The 27479-nt window shown below is 45.1% G+C and overlaps 2 protein-coding genes across 5 annotated transcripts in view; one reads left to right on the top strand and one right to left on the bottom strand.

Moving 5' to 3' along the window:
* ENPP2 (ectonucleotide pyrophosphatase/phosphodiesterase 2) overlaps positions 1-948 on the top strand; it is a 90533-nt gene extending 89585 nt beyond the window's left edge. For all 4 annotated transcript variants that reach the window (XM_033155787.1, XM_033155789.1, XM_033155786.1 and 1 more), the window contains one exon: positions 260-948. In XM_033155787.1, the coding sequence (XP_033011678.1) occupies positions 260-433 (174 nt within the window). In that variant the 3' untranslated portion in view covers positions 434-948. The remainder of the gene's footprint in view (positions 1-259) is intronic.
* A 12826-nt stretch (positions 949-13774) lies between these two features.
* CCN3 (cellular communication network factor 3) lies at positions 13775-25726 on the bottom strand. Its single transcript, XM_033155785.1, has 5 exons — positions 25575-25726; positions 25208-25436; positions 21201-21452; positions 15337-15545; positions 13775-14409 (listed from the first exon to the last, which is right to left on the bottom strand). The coding sequence occupies exons 1-5, from the start codon at positions 25689-25691 to the stop codon at positions 14128-14130; spliced, it is 1089 nt and encodes a 362-aa protein (XP_033011676.1). The 5' UTR covers positions 25692-25726; the 3' UTR covers positions 13775-14127.
* Positions 25727-27479: the final 1753 nt, after the last annotated feature.

Raw genomic sequence — 27479 nt, 5'->3', positions numbered from 1 at the left:
GAAAAGTTGACAGCTATGAGCTGGACATATGAAGGGCCCCATTACCTTCAGTAGCTTAGGGCCTCATCATACCTAAATCCGGCCCTGTCTACAGCTCTACATTCTATGAAACACCAACTTTCCCTGCAGGTTCTTCTCAACAAATTGCACCCCTCTGTTTATAAAGACCATAGTTCAAGTAAAATAAATTATGGAGCGTAGGATGCTCTCTTTAATAAGGGATAGTGCATGTTTAGTCACGTTGCTCTTTCAATTCCAGAACTCCTCCGAGGACGAATCCCGGTGGGTTGAAGACCTCTTGAAAATGCACACTGCCAGAGTACGCGACATTGAGCAGCTCACCAGCTTGGATTTCTTCCGGAAGACCAGCCGAAGCTACACAGAAATCCTCTCTTTAAAGACATATCTGCATACGTTTGAAAGCGATATTTAACCTTCCTCTTTAAACTCAGCCCATCCATCCTCTCACGAAGTGGTGTATATTTTTATATTATATTTATTAATTTGAGACAGGACATTAAAATTATTAGTCGTATTTTTTTTGTTTGTTTGTTAATCTTGCATCAAATCTTAAAATATATTAAAGTCTTGTGTCGGTTGTTTTTGATTTTTATTTTTTTTAACATAGGGTGTATGTTTTGGTCTCTCCCTGTCCACCTCCCCCCTGCCCTTGCCCTAAAGCTGAGATTTTTGGAGTGTTTGCTAATACTCAAGTCTCTTGGTCAAAGCTTTTTCAAATGGTGCTGCAGAGTTGATTAATTACTTGGAGGAAACCTTTTAATTTTTCCAGCACTCCCTTACCTTCTGTTTTTGTTGTTGTTTTTCGTTTAGTCCTGTACTGTGTATCAAACATGTAAAATGACAATTACTGTTAACTATGTGATAGACATATTTAAGCTCCATAGAGAATAGAAACTTCAATATAATAAAACCACACATTCAGGGTTTTTTTTGTTTTTGTTTTACTTTGTGTTCCTTTCTTGCACAGTGTTTTGAACTTCTGGATGCCAGATTCTTTCCCCTTAGGTTGGGTTTCCTGCCTGCTACTCTGTGGCTCCAACAGGACATAAACTTACTGCATAGACTTAAATGTTGTTGTTGTTGTTCAGTCATTCAGTCGTGTCCGACTCTTCGTGACCCCATGGACCAGAGCACGCCAGGCACCCCTATCCTCCACTGCCTCCCGCAACCCATCTCATCCTCTGTTGTCCACTTCTCCTTGTGCCCTCCATCTTTCCCAACATCAGGGTCTTTTCTAGGGAGTCTTCTCTTCTCATGAGGTGGCCAAAGTATTGGAGCCTCAACTTCAGGATCTGCCCTTCCAGTGAGCACTCAGGGCTGATTTCTTTAAGGATGGATATGTTTGATCTTTTTGCAGTCCATGGGACTCTCAAGAGTCTCCTCCGTAGACTTAAATATGACCCTCCAGATTTAAATGCAACAGACTGAACATCCGTGGAAAAAATAAATTAATTCAGGTAACACGGTGAGGTCAGGGGGTGGAGCTATAATGCCCTAGACCAGGCTTCCTCAACCTCAGCTCTCCAGGTGTTTTTGGCCTACAACTCCCATGATCCCTAGCTAGCAGGACCAGTGGTCAGGGATGATGGGAATTGTAGTTTCAAAACACCTGGAGGGTTGAGGTTGAGGAAGCCTGTAATCTAAGCCCTTTGGAATGCTGCTGTCACTCTCAAGAACCCCAGGGCTAGGGGGATAAAATTGATTCAATTCACATTCTAAGGCAAATCTCTACCTAATTCGCAATTCCCACCCGAAGCATTATGTGAACCAAAATGCAGCCATCTTTGAAATTCGCACTTCTCTGAATTCTGAGGTGCAGTTCTCCAGCCCAAGGCATATCTACAAAATTACATATACAGTGGTACCTCGACTTACAAATTACTCGACATACGAATTTTTCGACTTACGAATGGACATCCGTTGGCGGTTTTAGATGGGGTTTACTCGACTTATGAATTTTTCGTTTCCAATGCATTCCTATGGCAAAATCGTTTTTTCGACTTACGAATTTTTCAACCTACTAATGTGCATTCGGAATGGATTAAATTCGTAAGTCGAGGTGCCACTGTATTAGGGTAAAGTGAAGCATAAAAGTGCATATGTTACTAAAAAGTACCTGCAAAAATGCATTATATTACGGAAACTTCCCTTTGCCAAACTGTGCACGTTGAGAGAAATTAGTACTTAAGATGAAGAAGGTTTTAAAATTGGGTTGTTAAGTATATAAGGTTTTACAGACGTGCATAAACAAGTATATTATAATGGAACCAAGAGGGGGAGTGGAGGGAAGTCGACCAAAATTTATGGTATAATTTGGCTATGTTTTTTGGGGGGTATTGTTATTTTTGGAAAATCAATAAATAGTTATTTAAAAACATCTCAAATAGAGAGAAAATAGTACTAAAATGCTGCTAATTTTCACAGGGATTTGGTTTTTGTAAGTAAGTAAGTAAGTAAGTAAGTTTGTGAACCAATGTGGAGAACTGGATTTCAGAGAGTAGAAACCAAGACAGACAAATTCACTCATCCCAAATATAGAAGGGCACCCTAATTCCTTCATGCAGTGAATCCTGGGTTTGCTGGAACTTGACATGACACGATATATTGCCATGTATCCCCAATCCAGCCTGCCTACATTTTCCTCTGGCCATGCTTGCCCACAGGTACATGGCATTCAGAAGGTGGGGAATGTGGACCTCAAGTTGAAAAAAGATTCCTTGCCACTGTCCTACCAGGAATGTTCCAGTTCAGCCCTCCAGCCATCTGGGGAAGGAACTTAATAGTGATGTTTAGGGCTCCTGGGTGAGAGGGTGCAGGAAGTGATGAAATAGCACCCATATTTTTTTCCAATGCTCCTGAAACCATACCCTGCTGTGATGTGCTTCAAGGCTCAAAATGGCGGCTAGCCATGAGGGAAGATTTCTAGTGACTGGGAAATAGGATCTCTGTCCCCCTTGCTCTTTGCAACCATGCTCAGTATTGTGCTATATATAACCTCCATGTTGCAGAGTCACTTAAACCTAATTCCTTCAGGATACAGTACTGTCGCGGTTTCAGGAATTCAATCCCTCTCTTCCTTTTAAACTTATTTCCATTTTCTCTTCTGTACTTGACACCCTCAACATTTTGTCAGCCCTGGAAGCAACTGCATACAGGCCCTTGAAATAATAATAATAATAATAATAATAATATACAAACCAACATTTTCAGAGTATGTGAAAACCATGGTTTGTTTCATGCGCCCTGCTTCCAAATTGATAAGCACTTCACTATATAAACTTGCTATTTAGAGGGAATGCTGAATTCTGACAGACTTCTGTGTGTTTACAAGAGAATAGGTGTCGGACTTTGGGGGGGCATCCCTACTTCATTTATGAGTGGGTGGTGTTTTTAATAGAGTAGTAAAGAACTCTACATCATTTCCAAATACAGGAGAACATTATATAATCTATGGCTGTGTATTCACCATACATTTAAAGCACATGACTTCCCACGAAGAATCCTGGAAACTAGATTTGTTAAGGGTGCTGGGTTATTGTAGTTTAGTGAGGGGTAAACTACAGTTTGCAGGCATATTTGCGGGAATTTATGTGCTTTGAATTATGGTATAAACGCAGCCTAATTCTCCACACCAAGGCAGGGTTTTCTGTTCTCTGTTCCCTAGCATACTGGCCAGTTCCATCTCGAATTAAAGCATGCTGTGTTAGTTTTAACAAGGGATAACAGAGATTTTAATTGGCACCTATGCTGACCGGGTCTCGTAGTGCTACTCAATGAATGAATGAATAATAATGTTTTCATGTCCCGAAGTACCGGTAATAAGGTTGCCCACGGAAACTCTAGCCAGGTCAGTTTTCTTTGGAAGAGAAAGCACTAGAGGCAAAATTACTGCATTAATAAAATAAAATAAAAACCCAGGTAATTACACACTTCCAATATTTCACAGATAAAAGTAGAGACACTCTTTGGTGTACAGTGGTACCTCTAGATGTGAACGGGATCCATTCCGGAGCCCCGTTCACATCCTGAGCAGAACGCAACCCGCAGCGCCGCTTCTGCGCATGCATGGGTCGTGATTCAGCACGTCTGTGCATGCGCGTGACGACATTTGACGGGTCTGCACATGTGCAACCTGCCAAACCCGGAAGTAATCCATTCCAGTACTTCTGGGTTCAGCGTGTTTGTAACCCATGCAGTTCGCAACCCACAGCGAACACAACACGAGGTATGACTGTATTTGCAACACACTTATTTATAGCTAGACTGCATGTGATGCTAATTTGCATTATTTTCCAGAACATTTTTTAAAAAGTAAATAGTCCTGGATTGAATGAGAGAACAAAGAGCACTGGTGGGAGGTGGTGCTTGACCCTTTCCATTCCCATCATTTGATTATTCAAAAGCCCTTCCCAAGCCGGAAAAGATGCATGACCCCTGTTGGTGAAAAACAGCTCTGGGAACTGCAGAAAGAAAAAGGAGTAAGCTACACCACTCCTCTCTCTGTGCTTTTCTTTGCAGCCACCAAGACTGCTTTGCGTCTTAAAAAAGCAAAAGCTAAACATTGCAATACAGTCGTACCTTGGCTCTCAAATGCCTTGGTACTTGTACATTTTGGCTCCTGAATGCCCAAAACACGGAAGTAAGTGTTCCGGTTTTCAAACGTTTCCCGGAAGCCGAACATCCGACACAGCTTCCGCTTGAGTGCAGGAAGCTCCCACAGCCAATCAGAAGCCGCGTCTTGGTTTTTGAACAGTTTTGGTAGTCAAACGGACTCCCTGAATGGATTAAGTTCGAGGACCAAGCTACCACTGTATATACATCACAATGACTGAAATAGGGATGGAGTGACGTATGTAGAAGCAATGGCTAGCTTCATGGTTTCCCCTACATTGTGATTTTTGTGTTAGCACACACCCATCAAGATTTGCAATACAGTGGTACCTCGACTTACGAATTTAATCCGTTCCGAATGCACATTCATAGGTCGAAAAATTTGTAAGTTGAAAAAAGCAATTTCCCCATAGGAATGCATTGGAAACGAAAAATTCGGAAAAATTCGTAAGTCAAGTAAACCGCATCTAAAATTCGTAAATCGAGTAAACCCCATCTAAAACTGCCAATGGATGTCCTTTGGATGTCGAAAAATTCGTAGGCGTGCAGGCACTTTTTTCATTTGTAAGACGAAAAATTCGTAAGTCGAGTAATTCGTAAGTCGAGGTACCACTGTATATTGGCAGGTCAAAAATTATGAAACCAATATCACAATATGGACTTGAAATCAGTTTGGGACAATAAATTGCCCAGCCCAATTGTAACCGTATAAATATGGTGAAAAACAAATTCGTCAAACCGTTAATACATCTCAATGCAAACTAATCGTGATTCAAAACATCAGAAACAGCTGCTAAGCACCAGCCCTCTCCCAGTTGACATGACACTCTCCGCAAAGGGACTTCTTCACCCAGTGCAGCAAAAACACACTCCCAGGCCACAGAATCTCCCATAGTTTTCAGCCTCAACTTTTTTAACCCTCGAATAAAGAGCTTATGTAACTCTTTTATAAAGACTTATTAAAAATAACACTTCCATGTTGTCTTCAGAAAAGTGAGGCAACATGTTCTATAGAAGATATAGGGCATCTACCATGCTTTTTCTCCATGTGGGGTAGTTAAGATAACAGCTTTCCACAGCCCCTTTTGGAAGATAGATAGATAGATAGATAGATAGATAGATAGATAGATAGATAGATAGATAGATTCTATTTCTATGCTGCTTTTCATTCAAATAAATCCCAAAGCGGCTTACAAACAAAAGATAAAAATAACATAATGCAACATCACGAATACAGCATAAATCGTATAGAATCTACTTAACAAATCATCAGTAAGACAATCGCGAATAAAGCAATTGCCATCTACATAACACTATTAACAGAACAACTAAAAACTAAACATCACAGTTACACCAAAAATCATATTATAGGATTCACAAAGTACAACAGCATTCATATCTATAAAACAATATTAAAACATTAACAAAATAGCAACAAAACAAACAAACAAAGCCCTGTTGAATTTGTTGAAGAGTATTCTGGGCTCTCTCCTCGCAGGGGCACAAGCCCCAGACAGCAAGACATGTGTCCGTCTGATAGCCCAACTATATTATTAGATGGCCCTTTTCACTCCGTTTCATAGGGGGAAGTGCAAATATTCTCAGTTTCTGAGGACATTCGGTGGTCTGACTAATCCTTATTAAAGGAGACGTCCCAGCGGGCCTGTGATTATAGACCTCCTATTAAAGTGAGCATTGATTCTCACAGACGTGGATTAAAAGCACAGAGCTCCCCTCAGAAAAATGGCAACAGTTGACTGCGATACACTTCGCCTTTGGACGGGAACCGCAGTTTCCAGTTTTGAAAGTCTGTCTGTCTCACCATGTTCTTGGCAAAGGGCTCAGCCGTTTGCTCACAGCTCCTAACCCGGCACTAAAAATAATGCCGATTGATTTTCCAGAAGCAGAAAATATACCGCTGAAAACAACCTTTGATCTTCAGAAATAGGTCTGAGGCCATAGCGCACATAAATTACTCGCCTTTTGTGCATCTGCCGTCTGGAAAAGTAATTGTACGTTTCGGCAGCTCGGCTGTGAGTGGGCTTCTTTGTTTGTGTCTTAACCATTCACAGGTGGCTAGTTTCCACACACACACACACAAACCTTTCTGTTCTCCATCCAAACCACTGAGAGGCATTATTAAGAGTTCAAGGGGACATTCTAGCATGACTGGGGCTTGCTGGGTTCTCGTGGTCAGCTAGAGAGGCCCAGGGATGCTCCACCGTTGAGCCAAGGTCCTTCTCAAGCACAGAAAGCTGCCTTTTAATGAGCCAGATCATTGGCCCTTCTTGCTCATTATTGAGCAGTGTGTCTCCGGGGTTTCAGACAGCGGGCATTCCCAAACTGACCTGGAGGCACCAGGGATTGGAACTGGGAGCTCCTTGGAAAATGTGGCGCAACAATCTGATTGTTCGGATGGACAGCTCCCTTCAATGCTCAATACATCCATAAAAGGGATACACAGATCCTCAGAGTGTTCTTATTTTCCAGGGACAGTCCCAGATTTACAGAAGCCATCCCGGTTTCTGATTTGATCCCAGAAGTTCCTGCTTTTCCTTAGGATGTCCCTATTTTCATCGGAGAAATGTTGGAGGTTATGGAGTTATTCTGAGTTCTGAGCCGAGGAGAAAAGTAACTTTACAACCTTTAGAAAGCATCTAAAGGCAGCCCTGTGTAAGGAAGTTTTAAAAAGTTTTTACATATGTTGGGAGCCACCCAGAGTGGCTGGGGCAACACAGTCAGATGGGTGGGGTATAAATAAATAAAAATATTGTTATTATTATGGATATATACTAGCTTCAACCTTTTTGACTGCGTTTTAGACACAGTTCAGTGACCACCTGATTTGCTTCCTGCATTTGGCTGAATCCTAGATCATTGAGTTCATTGCTCTAGCTCAGAATTGGGGGTGCAACCTGTGGCCCTTAGGTTTAATATTATATGTTGTTGTTGTTATTATTGTATTTATATGCCACTGGCATACCAAAATGTCTTCTAAGCAGTTTACGACTATGAAATCAAGACATAATTAAAATGCACAATAACTTTGCATTGATGATAATGATGATGAATAATTAAATTTGAATACCACCCTATACCCTCAGGTCTCAGGGCAGTTCACAGAATAAAATTACAACACAAAAACACAAAATACATAATTAAAACAAATTCAACCCCTCCAACACATTTTAAAGGGGCGTTGGATGACAATCAGCCAAAGGCCTGGTTAAAGAGGAACGTTTTCGCCTGGCGCCTAAAGGTGCATAATGGTGGCAAGGATAGACAAATGGGAAAGGAGGGGGGCAGAAAGAAGAGGGGTGCTCTACCCACTTTTGATTCTAGTCCTGACTCATTGCTACAATGTGGCCCCTGACACATTTCCCCTGAAGGAATGCGGCCCCTGAGGGAGACTAAGAGGTTCCCAGCCCCTGCTCTAGCTTCACATTTGGTGTTTGTTTTTATTGCTGCTTGCTGTCTTGAATGACAGCATATTGTGATTAGTATTATGACTGACATTATTGCAAACCGCTTTGATCGTGCTTTTTTGGGAGGAGTAGTGGGATGAAAAGTGACAGCTGGACCATACAAAGACTGATCGCCGAAGAATTGATGCTTTTGAATTATGGTGCTGGAGGAGAGTCTTGAGAATTCCGTGGACTGCAAGAAGATCAAACCTATCCATTCTGAAGGAAATCAGCCCTGAATGCTCACTGGAAGGACAGATCATGAAGCTGAGGCTCCAATACTTTGGCCACCTCATGAGAAGAGAAGACTCCCTGGAAAAGATCCTGAAGTTGGGAAAGATGGAGGGCACAAGGAAAAGGGGACGACAGAGGTAGGTATCCGTGTTGGTCTGCCATAGTCAAAACAAAATATAAAATCAAAAAATCCTTCCAGTAGCACTTTAGAGACCAACTGAGTTTGTTCTTGGTATGAGCTTTCGTGTGCATGCACACTTGGTATCTGATGAAGTGTGCATGCACACAAAAGCTTATACCAAGAACAAACTTAGTTGGTCTCTAAGGTGCTACCGGAAGGATTTTTTGATTTTATATTATGAATTAAAATGTCCTGTTTACAGGCTTTTTGAATAAAAACATTACCAGTGACTTCTTCTTTTTTCATTTTGCACCATCTAGTGGCAGCACAAAAGAAAACATTAGTGAAAGCAGCCATTAACTGTAAATTGTTAATGCTATACTGTGGTACCTAGGGCTATGAACTTAATTCGTTCCTGAGGTCCGTTCTTAACCTGAAGCCATTAGCTTTCGCTAATGGGGCCTCCTGCTGCCGCCGCCGCACAATTTCCATTCCCATCCTGGGGCAAAGTTCGCAACCCGAGGTTCTACTTCCGGGTTAGCGGAGTTTGTAACCCAAAGTTTTTGTAGCCCGAAGCGTTTGTAACCCGAGGTACCACTTGTGCAGTATTTATAAAGTTCCCTGTATTCGCCCTCTTGGGACCAGCGATCCAGTTCATGGTAAGGATGCTACCAAATTTCCCCGCTTCTCTGGGCAATTGTTGATTTGGTTGAAAATCTTTTAGACCAGGCATAGGCAAACTCGGCCCTCCAGATGTTTTGGGACTAAGACTCCCATCATCCCTAGCTAACAGGACGAGTGGTCAGGGATGATGGGAGTTGTAGTCCCAAAACATCTGGAGGGCTGAATTTGCCTATGCCCATTTTAGACCAGTCACCAGACTTTAAATAAATCACCAGAAAAGGGAACACAGATTTCCACCAAGTTTTCTTAATGTATATATAGCTGCAAATTTAGAAATGGGTGATCTCTAGTGATTTGCAAGTGAACACAAGTTTGTGCCAAGAATTGTTCCCTCTCCTCCTCCTCGCCAGTGCAGCCCAAAGTAACCCCCCTAAAAGCCTCTCTTGAGGGTTGGGGGGGGACTTTTGTGGGATGAGTTGTACATTGCTGCAAGGGAAGAGGGAGAACTGCTCTCAATTAAGCAGAACAACCATGTTTCAGCAGAGTGCATGAGCTGTGTTTTGCATCAGGTTTTTCAAAGCCAGCTTCACTTGATGACTCAAAAACAGCTTGCATTTTGAGTACCCAGGGTGCATACCCCACAATGGTCCCAATTAAATCGGGATGTCTTTTTTTTTTTTTTTTTGGAGTGCTACAGCTCTAAAGGACATTCAGGGTACAATTTTTCATGGGTCACATGACTCATGTGGGAGTGCATCCCAGAAGATGTGTGTCCTGGTTTTCCACTGTGACATGTTGGAGGGTATGAGTGTAAAGGCAAAAAGGTAAGGGAGCCCTGGATCGTTAAAGCCAGTCAAAGGCGACTATGGAATTGCGGCGCTCATCTTGCTTTCAGGCCAAGGGAGCCGGCATTTGCTCACAGACAGCTTTCTGGATCATGTGGCCAGCATGGCTAAACCACTTCTGGAGCAAGAGAACACCGTGACAGAAACCAGAACGCATGGAAACGGCGTTTACCTTCCTGCTGCAGCGGTACCTATTTATCTACTCGCACTGGTGTGCTTTCAAATTGCTAGGTTGGCAGGAGCTGGGACAGAGCAGATTCGAACCGCCGACCTTCCAATCGGCAAGCCCAAGAGACTCAGTGGTTTAGACCACAGCACCACCCGCGTATAATTGAAACACACATCAGGGATGGTCCTAAATCTGACATCATCAGGGTATGTGTGTAACCCCACTTCCTACCTGTAATTTGGGATCATTGTGCAGCCTCTGTTTCACAAACTTGCAGATAAACAAAATACAGCACTCTTTGGCAGCTAGCTTGGGGAGGGGAGGATTGGCCCAGGAGAGGAGAAAGGCATGGGGTTGGGGAATCAAAAGTTAAGGTGATTTGGTATCCTTTTATTCAATTTGTTAACAAAAGTGACTCAACTAAAAGGCCCCACACCATGCTTCTCTCTCTTTTTGGTTCTACCACCCCCTGACATTCCAGTGCAATAAACAAAACCTGTTCTTATTCCCTTATGGGATACACGAGAGCCCTCGTAGAGTCCTTTGCAGGTTCTCCGTCGGTGGGAGTAAAAAACAGAGGCCAACCAGAGAATATTTAGAAGCAAAGCAGCTAGTAATCTTCATTAAAGCTGTTGCAACAGGGTGTTTTTCCCCACACAGGAGAGCAGGAAAAAGACCCCGAACAAAGGAGCGCCTGGCCTTATATAGAAATTTGAAATTGCCCACAATCTTGGGAGTTCAAGACCATCCCCAGAAGCATCACACATACATCACAGAAGAGGTGCAGCCCAAAGTGAACCCCCCCAGATACATCACACCTACATCACAAAAAAGGCGGTCTCCCAACAGATTTCAACAGAATCCAAGTCCCCTTGTTTACCTTCTGTCTGCCATTTCATGTGATAATGCCTTCCTGATTTGTAGCCTGGCCATTCCTTTGAGATGGTAATCATTTTAATTCCTGAGACAATGGGAAGGTTCTCTCACCCCCCCTCCCTCCCTGCTTGCAGAGAAACATTTTGTCAGTTTGGGAGTCAGAAATGGTTTTGAGGGCTGCCTTCCTGTGCTGCTTCACACATGTGGCCCATACACTTGCCTACGTGCCTGCTTTGTACATTGATGAACAGTTATTATATAGCCTATATAAGACCTTAATTTGTTTATTTCACCAGCCACAATGGAGGCCCCCCTTTTTCTTTCCTTTCTTCCGCTGTTGTAAAGAATGACACTGCCGCTGTAAATTTATTGTTCTATTTATTGAAAATGACACACGCACATATATATATATATATTTAAAAAACACACTCCTTCTCCCAACCCCATTGCAAAACAGCTCACCAGTGACTTCAGTTCCATCAGCTGTGTCCCCCCTTTAAAAATTTGCCCCTCCTCACTTGAGCCCAAGCAAGTAATGGGACCTGTGATCTTGTGGCAGGGAGAGCAAAGCCAGCCCAGCTTCTACACTCTGATATAAAAGATTGCACTTGAACCACTGAGTATCTCTCGAGCTGAATAACAGCAGACAGACTTATGGATGCTTCACAGCACTCTCCTAATCATAAGTGTAAGTGTTTTTTTTTAAAATAGCTTCAGTATTGTTTGAACATTTACAGAAGACTTAGATTGTACGGCATACACTTCTGTTTGTGTTGCTGTTTCTATAAAACATGGAACTACTTTTTTAATGAAAGGTGGACCAGGAGATTCACAAGGTTTGCTTTCTCACCTATGGTAGCAAGTGGGTCAGTCCACAACCTTCAGAGCAGGACGCAAACAGTCCAGTCTAAACTTAAAGTGGAGAACTGTACAAAACTGGGGCATTTGCCATCCAGAGGCCCGTTGAAATATTCTGTACTGGGACTCCACAATCCTATGTGCCTCATAGCAGACCAACCTTTGAATGCTCATGTGAATTAGCTCCTAACATCACCTTTACCTCCACACAAGATGATTTCAGCAAGCTAACCACAGCGCACATTTCAGTTACAACTTCTGTCCTGCTGCAACCTACTTTTTAACTATTTGAAGTTTTTCCCTTTGTCAGGTTTTGAAACCCCAGCAGGAATCAGTTCATATGCCAAGACCAGGGGTCCCCGAACTAAGGCCCGGGGGCCGGATGTGGCCCAATCGCCTTCTAAATCCGGCCCGTGGACGGTCCGGGAATCAGCATGTTTTTACATGAGTAGAATGTGTCCTTTTATTTAAAATGCATCTCTGGGTTATTTGTGGGGCCTGCCTGGTGTTTTTACACGAGTAGAATGTGTGCTTTTATTTAAAATGCATCTCTGGGTTATTTTGGGGGCATAGGAATTCGTTCATTTTTTCCCCCAAAATATAATCCGGCCCCCCACAAGGTCTGAGGGACAGTGGACCGGCCCCCTGCTGAAAAAGTTTGCTGACCCCTGGCCAAGACCAACAGAAGAGAGAAAGAAAAAGAGAGACTAGTCTTCCTTTGAATACAAGTGCAGATCCTGAAGTTGAGGCTCCAGTACTTTGGCCACCTCATGAGAAGAGAAGACTCCCTAGAAAAGACCCTGATGTTGGGAAAGATGGAGGGCACAAGGAGAAGGGGACGACAGAGGATGAGATGGTTGGGCAGCGTTCTCGAAGCAACTAGCATGAGTTTGGCCAAACTACGGGAGGCAGTGAAAGATAGGCGTGCCTGGCATGCTCTGGTCCATGGGGTCATGAGGAGTCGGACACGACTGAACAACTGAACAACAACAACACCCAGTGCTAGCCTAACCGTGAAGTGGCATAACAGCAGTCAGGGCCTGTCTATGACATTTTGGCACCTTTGGCAACCCCCCAAAATCGCATCCTGCTCCTTACTAGGGAAGGAGTGAGTGAAGATCTACATCAGGAATGGGGGGGGGCTGAATTGGCACTGGGATTTCGCCTGTGGATCCTGCTGCCTCAAGCGGTCGCCTCACCTGACCTCATGTGTGAGCCAGCCCTGACATCCGTGGTACAGACTCTCCCACTACTGACTCCCACTCCTGGCCATATTACCAGCTGCTCCAGGGCAGGGGCGCCCCCTTGGCAACATCATGCACCAGCAGAAGAAGGTGAGGTGGTAGCAGACTGGGAGGGGAAAAAATCCTTCCAGTAGCACCTTAAAGACCAACTAAGTTTGCTCTTGGTATGAGCTTTCGTGTGCATGCACACTTCTTCAGATGCACACGAAAGCTCATACCAAGAACAAACTTAGTCGGTCTCTAAGGTGCTACTGGAAGGAATTTTTTTTATTTTTTATTTTGTTTCGACTACGGCAGACCAACACGGCTACCTACCTGAGACTGGGAGGAGGGAGAGAGAAAGTTTGTGTGTGCATCGGCTGCAGCTAGAGCAGAAAAAGGGTGAGCTGATTCAAGGGGCAAGTGCTTTGCAAGGAAGAGGAAATCATAATAGGGAAGCATGTTTTCGCCTCCTGCAACTGATTGGCAAAAAATACGTTCCTCCTTAAAAACTGGCTGCAGAAGGACTCACGTGGGTTTTGTATCAGCATTAAGATCCTTGGCCCGTCACTCTGCAGAAACATGCTGTGCTCGACTCCTGGCTGCAGTTACCGGGGCGACAATAAGGCCAGTGCTCATCCAAGCATCTTGGCCCATGAATTTTGCAAACAGTTTGTTCGGCAAGAAGAACGTGGAATCATGACCACAGGCAAGCAAATACATGAAGCTGAGGAACAAGAAGTTTTAGTGCTTGCTGAGGTTCTAAGAAACGCTTATACTAATAAAAGAAACCCATGTTGAGCTGTTACATTTCTCCCCCAGGGACTAATATTACAATGGGGTGACAATGCTTGAAGAGAGATTTCAAAGAACTCCACAGAAACGGAACTGGGTCATTTACAGAACCAGATGGAAATCACATTGCATCTTAAAAGTACTTTTTTCCCTGAAAAGAAAAAAGAGAGACACCCAGCAGGGTAATATTGCTCGCTGCCGTTTTCCACGCTTCGCTTTTAAGGAACTTTTTGCATATTAAATATTCACCCCCTTTTGGAAATCGTCATCAGTTTTTTGTTTTCAATCAGCCCGCTTGGTGGGGCTTTCTATAGAAAGTGTTGTTATCCTGAGGACAGTTGCCATGGCACACACAGTTCGTGACGGACATCACGGGATGCCTGATGATGTTGCCTTCAGGACAGCGGAAATCCACGTGGATGGTTTTCGTGGCCCGGGGGGTGCAACACCGCCCGTCACTGCAGATGCCACAATAACGGGGTTTATACAGGTGGATGCTGGTGCAGTTGCCGTACTTCAAGTGGACAGGTGTCGGAGACTTCTTGGTGCGGACACACCTCTTCCCCTTCTAATAGGGAGAAGAAGACATGACACAGCAGACATGCAAAAATTACTAGTGACCTAACACCGCCATGTCTGAAAGAAACTTTGAGGGGGTGAAGCAGCATCTCCACCCCCATCGTTTAGCCCGGACACTTAGGTCGAGCTCCGAGGGGCTTCTGGCAGTTCCCTCACTGCAAGGTTACAGGGAACCAGGCAGAGGGCCTTCTCGGTGGTGGCGCCCGCCCTGTGGAATGCCCTCCCATCATGTCAAGGAAATAAACAACTATCTGACATTTAGAAGACATCTGAAGGCAGCCCTGTTTAGGGAAGTTTTTAACGTTTGATGTTTTATTGTGTTTTTAATATTCTGTTGGGAGCCTCCCAGAGTGGCTGGGGAAACCCAGCCAGATGGGCAGGGTATAAATAATAATTTGTTGTTGTTGTTACTACTACTACTACTAAAACTACTACTACTACTACTAGACTACCAACAGTAATGAGGTAAAATCAAGGATTTTGACTAGGCATGCAATGAGCATTAGAAGCAAAAAGGAACTTATTTCAATAAATGCCCCTTGATCGGCTGTGAGGGGAGAAGAGGCAGGCAGAATTGACTTTGAACAGATCTGCCGCTAGCAATACCTTGGGAGGAGAGGCCTCGTTTTTGAGAAAGGCAGCAGACTGCTCCTTTTGAGACGGGAGTGTTGTGCTCCTGCTTTCTAGACTGAAATTAGTAAGGCTACAAGGGTGCAGCTTGAAGCAGAAATGAAGCTTAATAATAATAATAATAATAATAATAATAATAATAATATCACTAAGGGTGCTCAAGAAAGAATGTCCACCTTTCCCCCCTCCAAAGCCAGTGTTTTATAGTGCTTGCCTTCTGAGAGAAGTAGCTAGTGCCAAAGGACCACACAGCGGAGTGGCTCATCGCCAAGAGTCTAAGCCGTACCTTATCTTGCAGGCGAGCACTTTCGCAACGCCGCACCTCGCAGAGTCTGGTCTGTTTCACCATCTCGCACGCTGCGTTCTTGTTGGTGACCCGAGTGGAGAAGCCCATTCCGCAGCTCGTGGAGCATGCACTCCATTCTGTCGTCTGCTCAATGCAGTTGGAACTCGAATCGGACGCGTCGATCCCAAGGGTGGCTTCTTGTCTGTACGCTAAAGGGCAGGTGGTGGTTAAAAAATGAACAAAAACAAACAAACCTGGGTTACTGTCAGGCTTCGGGGAATCGGTTTCCTCCTCCATGGATCAAACGAAAGGAAAGTCTTACCAGTTAGTTTCTTTAATAAACACAGAGAGAGACAAAAGAAAGCGTCTCGCTAGAATGGTGGTGCTCCCAATTAAGGCTTACCAGCCCCTCTGTCCCTATTAATCTAGGGCACTCCTATGTCTTGTAATCTGAGCTTGTACCATCTCTGTGCTTTCTGTTCTGCCACTTTATGAGCTCTCTGTGACTTTGGAGAAGGGGGGTGAATGCTGTCCAGAGACTGTGAATCTGTTAACCCTTTCTCTTCCAGTGTTTCTTCTCCTGGCATGTTCCCCATCCAGTACTTCCCAGCTTCTGCCTTCTGAACTATGACCCTCTGCAAACCACTGTTCTAAATCTATACTGTCCTCCTGATCCTGGGAAGATTCAGGGTCAAGGGAAGGAGGCGGCTCCCACCATTCCTCCTCATTGCAGTCCTCCTCAGCACAGTCCCTGACAGTTACTTGACATTGAAAAATTCCTAATATATCTTTCAAACGTTCATTCTAGCAAGTATTGCCATATTTTAGCCTAGCAGAGAGCATGAGCAGTCTACCAATAGATTTGGGCGAATGTACAGACCTACTTTATTGACCCATCTAGCTTAGCAGAATTGGCAGCCCCTGTTTTACCTGTTATTAAGTCTGTAAGCCTGCAAGTTACAGAGGTTACTTTGCGGGGATCACGCCGAAAGCCAAAATCCTGCACAGACAGAAATCCACTGGGTTCAATGGCGGGTGGGATTGCCAAAGTCATTTTTCCTGCAACCTTGCCCCGTTCTGAAATTTATTTTTGTTTTTTTGCCACGTGCGGAAAAGCTGAATGCACACAGGCTGAGGGCTTACTGTACTGAATTTTGAATTATTGTGACCCACCTTGGGATCTGCTGGTGAAGGGCAGGAAATAAAATCGAATATTATTAATTGTTAACATTAATAGTGGTGATGATGAAATAGCCTCCCATTGCTGCTCTTCCATGACCGATATTCAGAGGCATGCAGGTCTAATCCTGGAGGCAGCAGGGAGCCACCCTGGCTAGTATCAACAGCAATTCACTAGCCACATTTCCGTTTACAGCTTTTGACACCAACATCTCCTTTAAAGGTACAGTGAGCAAGGTTGCGTATATTCGGCATAAAGAAGTTAGCTTCTTACCACTAGAGGAAATTCCCAATATTTAATCAGCTAAATAAGTTATTTAGATTAAACAGATACCAATCTACTATGGTTGGTGCAACTTTATTTTTCCAATTTCTTGCCACTAGCATTCTCGCTGCTGTTAAACCATACATACACAATACTCTTTCTGTTTTTTTTTAATCTCCTCTGGCAAAACCTAATGTTAGAATACTTGCAACTAGCCAAAACAACGGGTAAAATAAGAAGACAAATGACCCAAGAAGTATGGAAAGAACAGAGGATATTTAAAGAATATTTAAGGAATAATGGTATAAATGGAATCCTAGTGGCAGATGTAGACTGAACCCTCAAATAAGTAATTAGAAATTTAAAGATGAAAAAATGAAATATAAATAGAAATTATAACTGTTCACTATACAAATACAATTCTACAAAATACAACGAGGATAACTGGAGGTACGAGAAGGTGTGTGTGTAAATGTGGATGGTAGTTATGTATGTAAATATTTAAATTTGAAGAAGTTGATATATGTGATGTATAGGTTTATTTTGTGTGTTTTTGTGTGTTTTTTAAATAATAAAGAGAGAATTTGAAAAAAAAAAAGATTAAACAGATACCAGCCCATTTTGTGTCTTCTTGACTAATAATAAATCTATTGTCTCGTTTCAGATATTCACTATGCATGTTTTTCAGGCCTGTCCTCAAAGCCTTAAGGGTTAGCCATTTGCTTTAAGTGAATTCTCAAGAAGCCAAGTCTCTTTACCAGTTTCAATGCTTACGTAGCTCAGTCCTGGACAGGGGCGGATCTACTATGAAACTAATTAAGCTTATGCTTCAAGGTCCCTAATCTGGAGGGGCCCGAGATGCAACTCTGGTCCATGGTACTTTTTTTAAAAAAATGGGCCTAGTAGACCCAATTTGAGTTGCGTGACTTAAATTGATTAGCTTTTTGTTGTGTATATTTCAACGATCCCAGAGTTTGAGTCAGTAGCACAGATTGTGTAAAGAGTTGCAGTAAGTTGGCTAATGTCATTTCCCCGCCTTTTAAACAGAGATCAAGGGGAACAACAAGGAGTTTAGGGAAGTACTTATGTGGATACCAAAAACATAAACTCCCGAAAAAAATTGTGGCGGGCGATCTGTCGTGAAACAGCCCCACTGAGGATGATAACAGTGGTTAACCCAGACTTCATCGCTGGTTGTGAAGGGGCTCCCATAACAGCTCAAGCTTCAAGGCCCCCCAAAATGTAGGTCCACCATGGAGGAGTGGAGGTTTGGAACTGGGAGGCTCACCTTCAGTCCCCACTTGACAATGAAGCTCATCACCTCTCAGCCTAACCCGCATTCAGGGCCGGCGCATCCATTTAGGCGAACCAGGCAATTGCCTAGGGCGCCAAAATGGAGGGGGCGCTGGCCAGGCTTGGGTAGGGCAGGCTAGCAGCAGCTTCTCCGCTGTAGCGGAGAGGTGCTGCTTGCCCCCTACACCACCACCCGGCTCCCGCTAAAGCAGGAGCCCTAGCATGAAGCCCTAGCACCGGTCCTGCCCGCATTACAAGGTTGGTGCAAGGGGAGAGTGTGTGTCAAAGGTGGGAAGAAAAGGCCCACACATTTCAGCTCCTTGCAGGAAAAGGTAGGAGTAAAATAAACAATTATCTCCACCTTCTGCATCTGTTTTTGTCAGGGCAACTACGCATGACGCTCACCTTTCAGCTTAGCCAGCCATATCTGCTGCGTAAACTTCCACCATAGGATTTCAGCTATGCTTGTTTATGGTTTGTCCAAACATAATAGAACTTGATTTCTTTATGTCTAGGGCCATAAAGTAATTTCACTAAATAAAATTATTACTTGGCAATTTTTAAAAGCCACGCACGCTTATATAGGCAAACACTTGCTCAATGATGAGAAAGGACACTCAGCAAGTCTTCCAGAGGGTTTATTACACGGTCCCACTGACATCATGGCATGCTCTTTAAGCTGTAAAAAAATTTAAACATTACTGAGGTTTTATGGGCAGGAGAATCAAGAGATGGGAAGGCAACTGGATGCAACAACCGTGAGAAGTGACCTTGAGAAGGCTATGATGCCATAAGGCTTTTTAAAAGGCACATTTGGACTTATGGCCATTTTAAGGAGTCTGAGAAAGTTTTGTGTAAAGCTTTTTTTGAAACCAATATAAAAGTATTTTTCCTCATTCTCCTGTACGTAGCACGGTGTCCAAAAACACCATACCCTCCCAAACCGACTTCTGAAAGCACAGGAGGAAGTTGGCTAAGTTATAAGGTACCTTACTCCATGGGGCAAGAGAACAGAGGCTGTTATCTGCATAAGCAGCAGATAACTGGTAGAATCAATAGTGCCACTTCAAATTACAGATGGGGGAAACCGAATGCTCACCTAAATTGACTCCTCCATGTAACACCATATAACACCGGTCCTAAAGGATCTTCACTGGCTCCCAGTGCGCTTTCTGAGCACAATTCAAAATGTTGGTGCTGACCTTGAAAGCCCTCAATAGCCTTGGCCCTGTATACCTGAAGGAGCATCTCCACCCCCATTGTTCAGCCCGGACACTGAGGTCCAGCGCCGAGGGTCTTCTGCTGGTTCCCTCACTGCAAGAAGCGAAGTTACAGGGAACCAGGCAGAGGGCCTTCTCAGTAGTGGCGCCTGCCCTGTGGAATGCCCTCCCTTCAGATGTCAGGCAGACAAAGAACTATACAACTTTCAGAAGACATCTGAAGGCAGCCCTGTATCGGGAAGCTTTGAATGTCTGATGTCTAATCACTGAGACTAGGGCTTGCTGATTGGAAGGTCGGTGGTTCGAATCCCCACAACGGGGTGAGCTCCCGTTGCTCGGTCCCAGCTCCTGCCAACCTAGCAGTTTGAAAGCAGCCAGTGCAAGTAGATAAATGGGTACCACTCTGGCGGGAAGGTAAACGGCATTACCGTGCACTGCTCTGGTTTTGTCTGCGGACAAACATTGGCCTCCTCTGCCTGTAAAGCAAGATGAGCACCGCAACCCCAGAGTTGTTCACAATTGGACTTAACTGTCAGGGGTCCTTTACCTTTACCTTTTTAAGCCACCCAGAGTAGCTGGGGAAACCCAGCCAGCTGAGCAGGGTATAAATACTAAAATTATTATTATTAAATCATTATTAAGCAGAATACCAGGAGGGGATAAGGCTGTAATTTCTCCCTGGTGTGGAGCACTGTAATAGCAAGCATAAGAGTGGCCCAATTGACGTGGGCTGCCTTGCCAAGCACCAGTCCCCAACATCGTACTGTTTTAAGCGGATGGTAAAGATGCAGATGTTTCAAAACTGCCTCCAGCTGATTATTTTTCTGGTTTGTTCTGATACCTCTTCTCCCGATGGTGGCTGGAGCAACCCAGTCAGATGAGTGAGGCACAAGAAATTTATTATTACCATTGTCATTGCAGCATTGTGGTTTTCATCTTTTAATTGGTTTTCTACTTCGTGTGTGGGTTTAGAATGGGGGAATTATTATATTTAAGATTGATGTGACATCCTGGTTCATTGGCTGCCCTTTGAGTTGATTTTGGAAAACTAGGAAAGAAACATTTCAAAGAAAACACCTTCTGTTAAGTTAAAAAGATAAAAGTAAAGGACTCCTGACAGTTAAGTCCAATCACAGGCGACTTTGGGGTTGCGACGCTCATCTTGCTTTACAGGCCAAGGGAGCTGGCGTTTGTCCGCAGACAGTTTTTCCAGGTCATGTGGCAAGCATGACTTAGCCGCTTCTGGCACAACGGAACACTGAAACCAGAGGAGCTAACGGAAACGCCGTTTAGCTTCCCACCAGAGTGGTACCTATTTATCTACTTGCACTTTTTTGATGTGCTTTCGAACTGCTAGGTTGACAGGAGCTGGGACCAAGCAACGGGCGCTCACCCCGTCACGGGGATTCGAACCACCGACCTTCTGATCAGCAAACACTAGGCTCTGTGGTTTAACCCACAGCGCCACCCTGTTAAGTTGTTGTTGTTGTTGTTGTTCAGTCATTCAGTCGCGTCTGACTCTTCGTGACCCCATGGACCAGAGCACGCCAGGCACACCTATCCTTCACTGCCTCCCGCAGTTTGGCCAAACTCATGCTAGTTGCTTCGAGAACACTGTCCAACCATCTCATCCTCTGTCGTCCCCTTTTCCTTGTGCCCTCCATCTTTCCCAACATCAGGGTCTTTTCTAGGGAGTCTTCTCTTCTCATGAGGTGGCCAAAGTACTGGAGCCTCAACTTCAGGATCTGTCCTTCCAGTGAGCACTCAGGGCTGATTTCTTTAAGGATGGATAAGTTTGATCTTTTTGCAGTCCATGGGACTCTCAAGAGTCTCCTCCAGCACCTGTTAAGTTAGGCCATTGCAAAAGAACCCAGAAGAACTAGCTTTCAAACTCCCAGACAGCATACCTGCCATTGCAAAGCCTCCGACGTCCACATCTGCTTTGGAGTCGCATGACCACTGCTCACAGCACTCCTTGGGGACCACGATTTTCCTTGGGAAGGGGCAGTCGGGCCCAGGAAGCAGCAAGTCGAGGCTGCAGAGGGGTATGCAGCCGATCTGCCCATCTTGGCAAGTACAGTGGTACTTGCAGCTCGGCTGGAACGTCTCGCCACTGCGGTAAATAACCCCATCGAACACGCAGTTGTCTCCTTCAAGGTCTGAAGCAAAGAAGGGAAACATTCGAGCTGCATGAAGACCTAGCGCACACACCAGAGCAATTTAAGCTTCCGTTTCTGCCCACTTGTTGCGAAGACAACATGCATATAGCTATGAAAGGGAACCCTGTGACACAGAGAGTCAGAAAAGAGTTTGTTTGGAAGGCTCGCAGTTCAACTACACCAGACCTAGGTCTTCTCCTGCTGTGGGTGCACTGTGGTGTTGTGGTTAGAATGCCGGACTAGGACCTGGGAGACCAGGGTTCAAATCCCCACTCAGATGTGAAGCAGTTTGGGTGACCTTGGGCAAGTTGCTATCTTAAACCTGTGAGGCAGGGTTAGACTAAAACGGGGACTAGGAAAAGATTTATATGCCAATTTTTATCTTCAGAATTTCCCAAACAGGGTCTCCAGCTGTTTTTAGACTACAATTCCCATCCTCCCTGACCACTGGTCCTGCTAGCTAGGGATGATGGGAGTTGTAGTCCAAAAACACGCACGTTTGGGAAACCCTGCAAGCAGCACAGAATAGAATAAACTAGGGGGTTCCGCAAATTGTGGTCCATGGAGCTTCATTTACATGCTTTGTGGCTGAAGACAGGAGACGGTGCATGCATATATTAGATATTCATATTGATTTTAATTGTATTTTTCCTTATGGTAATACAAGAAAATATAGTACATAATAAAAAAGCAATTAAAATGAAATTTTAAAATAATATCACATCTAACACTGAGCACTGCAATTGCTACAACAGGCAGAAAAATCACGGTCTGCCAAGACCTCCAGCAATTTCTGAGAGGTCTGGGGGGGGGGGAAGTCTGGGGACCCCTATAATTTGATACAAAACCTCTCTCTTGGATGAGGAAGGGGCAGCAAAGGGATTCTGAGACAAATGTGATATTAAAGCCACTCTCTGGAGCTCCAACTGCCAGGCTTATGGGTACTATTTATTTACATATACAGTGGTACCTCCGTTTGCGAACTTAATTCGTTCCGGAGGTCCGTTCATTAGCCGAAACTGCTCTCAAGCCGAGGCGTGCTTTTCCTAATGGGGCTTCCCACTGCTGGCGCCCTTCCCCCGGTCGGATTCTGTTCACTTTCCGGGGCAAAGTTTGCTGGCTGGAATGCCTACTTCCGGTTTTGCGGAGGTCGTTTCCAGAGGCGTTCATTGACCGGACTGTTCACAGACTGAGGTACCACTGTAAAATATTTCCACCCCACTTTTTAGCTACAAGGACTTGCAGATGATTTTTTTTTTTTTTTAAGCAGCCCCTGCCCTCGGGGACTTACGATCAAAGACATGATACAAAAGGAAAAGTGAATGAGGAGGGAGAAGGGGAAAAAAAGCAAACTCAGACACCCAACCTTAAAATTACAAAAATATTCTCATGACAAAGTTGGGTTGTAAACTGTTCAGGGAAAGAAGCTCAGTAGTGGCCCTGCTTCCTTTCCCTTCCACTGCTGGACCCCGACAAAATGGCTACTGCGAGGCAATCACTGAACAAAAACACTAAAGACAGCTGGTCCCCCAGCGGAGCTGATAGGATAGCATTGCTTCCCTTCTCTCCACTGTGCAACCTTAGGGCAAATATTCCTGTCCAGGAAGTGTACCTGTTCCTCAGGGTGGGGCAACGCATACAAGCTGGAAGGAATGCAAATCCCGTCTCATGTTTAGATAGCGAGACAGCTAAGAGATTGATTTCTTTTCTAAATTCTGCATCATCTCTTGCAAACATGAAAACATGTTTTCCCCTATGAGCATGTTCTCTGTCTTTGGTAACAAACACAACCAAAGTGTTCCCAAAATTAGGCTGGCCATGTAACCAAATGGTCCCAGAGATGGTTTCAAGCCAGGTAATCTTCTTATGTTGTTCCTTCCATTAAAGGTCCCTGCACTAGGTAGTATTATAACACTTTATTTACCAAAGATAAGAAATTTGAGATAAGAAAAACCAATCCAACTCAGAAGCAGCTCAGCAAAATAATATATATATATATATATATATATATATATATATATATATATATATATATACACATACATATATATATGTATATGTATATGTATATCTGCATTTCCCTCTAATTTGTGTACAGTAGAGATCTTAAGTGTACAATCAGTTGTTGTAGTTTTTTATTTTAAAAAATGAAATAATAGTCTCTAAAATATTATTATTCTTCATTATTAGTTATTCAACTTATACCCAGAGGTCTCAGGGCGGTTCACAACATAACTCTAGAACAGGATTAATTATATTATGAGTTAGCATTATTTGTGAATGTTTGCCATGGCTTTCTTACTGCAAGAAAACCATGTCCTGAAACCATGGTTTGTTATTGACTTAGAAACCTTGGCTTGTTTGGCCACCCCATCCCAGATCCTCATCAAGCTACAAAGGCACGAACATGTGGAAAGCAAGCCAAACTTTTTTTGGGGGGGTGTGTGAATCCATGGCCTGTCTGATCACCTGTGGGACAACTCATGGTTTACTTGTGGTTTGTTAAACAAGCCACAGTTTAGTGTGATCTGTGATGCCTTCAAATATCTGCATTATTTCATCTGTGGTTATGCAGAATCCCCTCCCCATTGCTCCTTTTTATTCCTTTCAGTTCCTTGTTTCCCCCAGGATCTCCTTTATCCTTTACACCCTCTGTTGTGCCATCACTTTTGCCTCCATCCCCAGCAAACGCCAAGCTTTGTACAATTTGTCTTCCTTTCCAACCGGCATGAAGTTAAGGGTGCTGCTAACTGGACTCATGTATGCCTCCCTAGTTTGTAAAGTCCCAGTTGCAGATTTGAAGCGTTTTTGCATGAAAGTCTTGATCTCCAGATTGGGAACTGGGTCAAGATTCCTCAAAACATGCAGCAAATACATGTTACAAACACAAGATACATTCCAGAGTTGTGAAGTCATCAAGTATTTGGAGCTGGGAAGGAATCTAGATTATGCTCTGGAATGTCCACATCTGACTAGATCCTACTCAGTTAAGGCATATCATACAAAACTCAGCTGTGGACCAAGGCACTTTGCAAATGCCAAGTGCTGCTGTTAAAGTTGCAAATCGTTCACCACTAAGAGCCTGTCTCCTTTTGCCACCTGATCACACCATTAGTTACACAAATACACTTTCCCTCAATACTCATTACTGAGAGGAGATATGAGAGACATCTTCAAAGATCTCAAGGGCTGTCACATGGAAGATGGAGCAAGCTTCTTTTCTTCCGCTCCGGAGGGTAGGATTTGAATCAAGGGCTTCAATTTACAAGAAAGGAAATTCCAACTAAACATCAGGAAGAACTTTCTGACAATAAGAGCTCCAGTTTCCCACTGGAAGTTGTGGGCCCTCCTTCCTTGGATGTTTTAAAGCAGAGGTTGGATGGCCACCTGCCATGGATGCTTTAGCTGAGATTCCTGCATTGGAGGGGGTTGGACTAGAGGACCCTTGGGGTTCCTTCCAATTCTACAATTCTATGATCTTCTACTCTCAGAGGAAGGCAGAAAGTCCAGGTTTCATTCCCTGGCATCTCCAGGCAGGATTTAGGAGAGAGAGCCACTGCCAACCAGGGAAGACCAATGGTCCGAGAATCAGAACTGTAGAGCTGGAAGGGACCCCCCATGGTCATCTAGTCCAACCCCAGGCCGCTACACCATCGTTTTAGAAATTAAGCCCTCCACGTGGGGAAAGAACAGAGAGAGATCGCGGGCGGGAGGAGGACTTGTCCCCCACCCCACCCCCAAAACCAGCCACTTACCCACGCAGACCCCCAAGCCAGCCTCGCTCCCTGCGTCCCGGTGACAGTGGAGGGCGCTGCTCTCATCGCAGGGCATCAGCCGCGAGCAGCTCTCCCCGCGCTGCCGAGCGCACGTCGGGCAACAAGCGCAGCCGTCCAGCACCGTCGGCACGCCGGGGGCGCAAGCGGGAGGCTCGGCAGGGCAATCGCAAGGCAGCCGGCACTCGGGTTCTACTTCGTGGCCGCGCACCTGGAAGGGAGAGGGGCGGGGAAGGAGAGAGACAAGCACCGTCAGCAAAGGCCCTTCGTCGTCCCGCGGGTCGCGCGTCGAGCGAGCGGAGGGACTGCGCCGCTTCTGCGCGCAAGCAAGCAAGCAAGCCGCATTCACCTTGCACAGGAGGAGGAGGAGGAAGAGGAATGGGAGGAAGGCGTGGCGCAGGGTGATCCTGCCTCTCCGCGACGGCGCCGCGCACTCCGGCTCCGCGCTGCGCTCCGCATCCCCCATCGCGATGGATGAGCATCGCCACACGCGCGCATCCGTCGGGGAAGGTTATATACAGCGCCTCGGCGCTCCTCGCCCTCCCATTGGACGGTGCCGGGGCGACCTGGGCCCAATCCCAGGCCTTGGTGTCAAGTTCGGGGGAGGGGAGGGCCGGGAGGTGATCAGTAAATGATCAGCAGAGGTTCTGCTCTCCCGTGTAACGGTGGAAACGCGCGTGGTACCTGGGGTCAGGGAATCGACGCCCCTAATTTTCCATAGGGAAGATCGTCCTTTCTTAGGGGAGGGAAGGGGAGGCGGAGGAGTAGTTCCTGAGAACTAAAGTGAAAGTACACTGTAGCTAAGACTGAAGATTTGGGAAACCCAGAGGATGGAGGGAAGAGGGACATGTTCCTGCTCCGTGAATGAAATGGCCAAGCTGCTCTACACAATGTCAGTCCAGGAGGGGAAAGGAAATTAAAACACACAACCAGAAAATAATAATAATTTATTATTTATACCCTGCCCATCTGTCTGGGCTTCCCTAACCACTCTGGGCGGCTCCCAAAAGAATATTAAAAACACAATAAAACAACAAACATTAAAAACTTCCCTAAACAGAGCTGCCTTCAGATGTCTTCTAAAATCAGGTGGTTGTTTATTTCCTTGCCATGAGATGGGAGGGCGTTCCACAGGGCGGGCGCCACCACCGAGCAGGCCCTCTGCCTGGTTCCCTGTAACCTCACTTCTCGCAGTGAGGGAACCGCCAGAAGGCCCTCGGTTGAACGATGGGGGTGGAGACACTCCTTCAGGTATACTGGGGCAAGGCCATTTAGGGTATGATTACCAGATTTTTTTCAATGAATCCGGGGACACTTTTTTTTTTAAAAAAAAAAGCTGAGTAGCAACAGGGAGTCAGAGGTGGGGATGGTGAAGCAAAAGATCCTGGCCTCAACCACATTCTTTAAAGGCGCAAAGCCCTTCTTTATGAAACATAAATGCGCAGTTTTACAAAAAACTGGGCAATGGCGCGCTGCGCGCCTGTGACTCCCGAGCCTTCCCCGATCTCCTTCCCCCTTCCCCCTTTGTTTTGACAGATCAGGGGAGGGTTGGGAGTCAAGGGCGGCCGGCCGTTGCCCAGGAGGGGCCAGTCTGGTAGTGCAGTTGGCTCTGGCTGGCCTCAGGAGCTGCTCGCTGCCCTGGCGCAGGAAAAATGGGCGCCACGGCAGCGAGCAGTGAGCAGCTCCTGAAGCCAGCCAAAGCCAACCGCGCTACCAGGCTGGCTCCGGGCTGCTGAGGCTGCCACTGCCAAGTTTCCCAGGGACAGATTTGCAATTCTGGGGACTGTCCCTGGGAAGCAGGGACGTCTGGTAACCCTTTGTTGTTGTTGTTCAGTCGTTCAGTCGTGCCCGACTCTTCGTGACCCCATGGACCAGAGCACGCCAGGCACGCCTATCCTTCACTGCCTCTCGCAGTTTGGCCAAACTCATGTTAGTAGCTTCGAGAACACTGTCCAACCATCTCATCCTCTGTCGTCCCCTTCTCCTTGTGCCCTCCATCTTTCCCAACATCAGGGTCTTTTCTAGGGAGTCTTCTCTTCTCATGAGGTGGCCAAAGCAACTGGAGCCTCAGTTTCAGGATCTGTCCTTCCAGTGAGCACTCAGGGCTGATTTCTTTGACAATGGATAGGTTTGAGGCAGTGAGAGATTTCACTTTCTTGGGTTCCATGATCACTGCAGATGGTGACAGCAGTCACGAAATCAGAAGACGCCTGCTTCTTGGGAGAAAAGCAATGACAAACCTAGACAGCATCTT

The sequence above is a fragment of the Lacerta agilis genome, chromosome 7 (genome assembly GCF_009819535.1).
Source record: "Lacerta agilis isolate rLacAgi1 chromosome 7, rLacAgi1.pri, whole genome shotgun sequence".
Classification (NCBI taxonomy): Eukaryota; Metazoa; Chordata; class Lepidosauria; order Squamata; family Lacertidae; genus Lacerta; species Lacerta agilis.
Note: the sequence above shows the minus strand (reverse complement) of the source record. Positions and strands in the feature narration are given on the sequence as shown.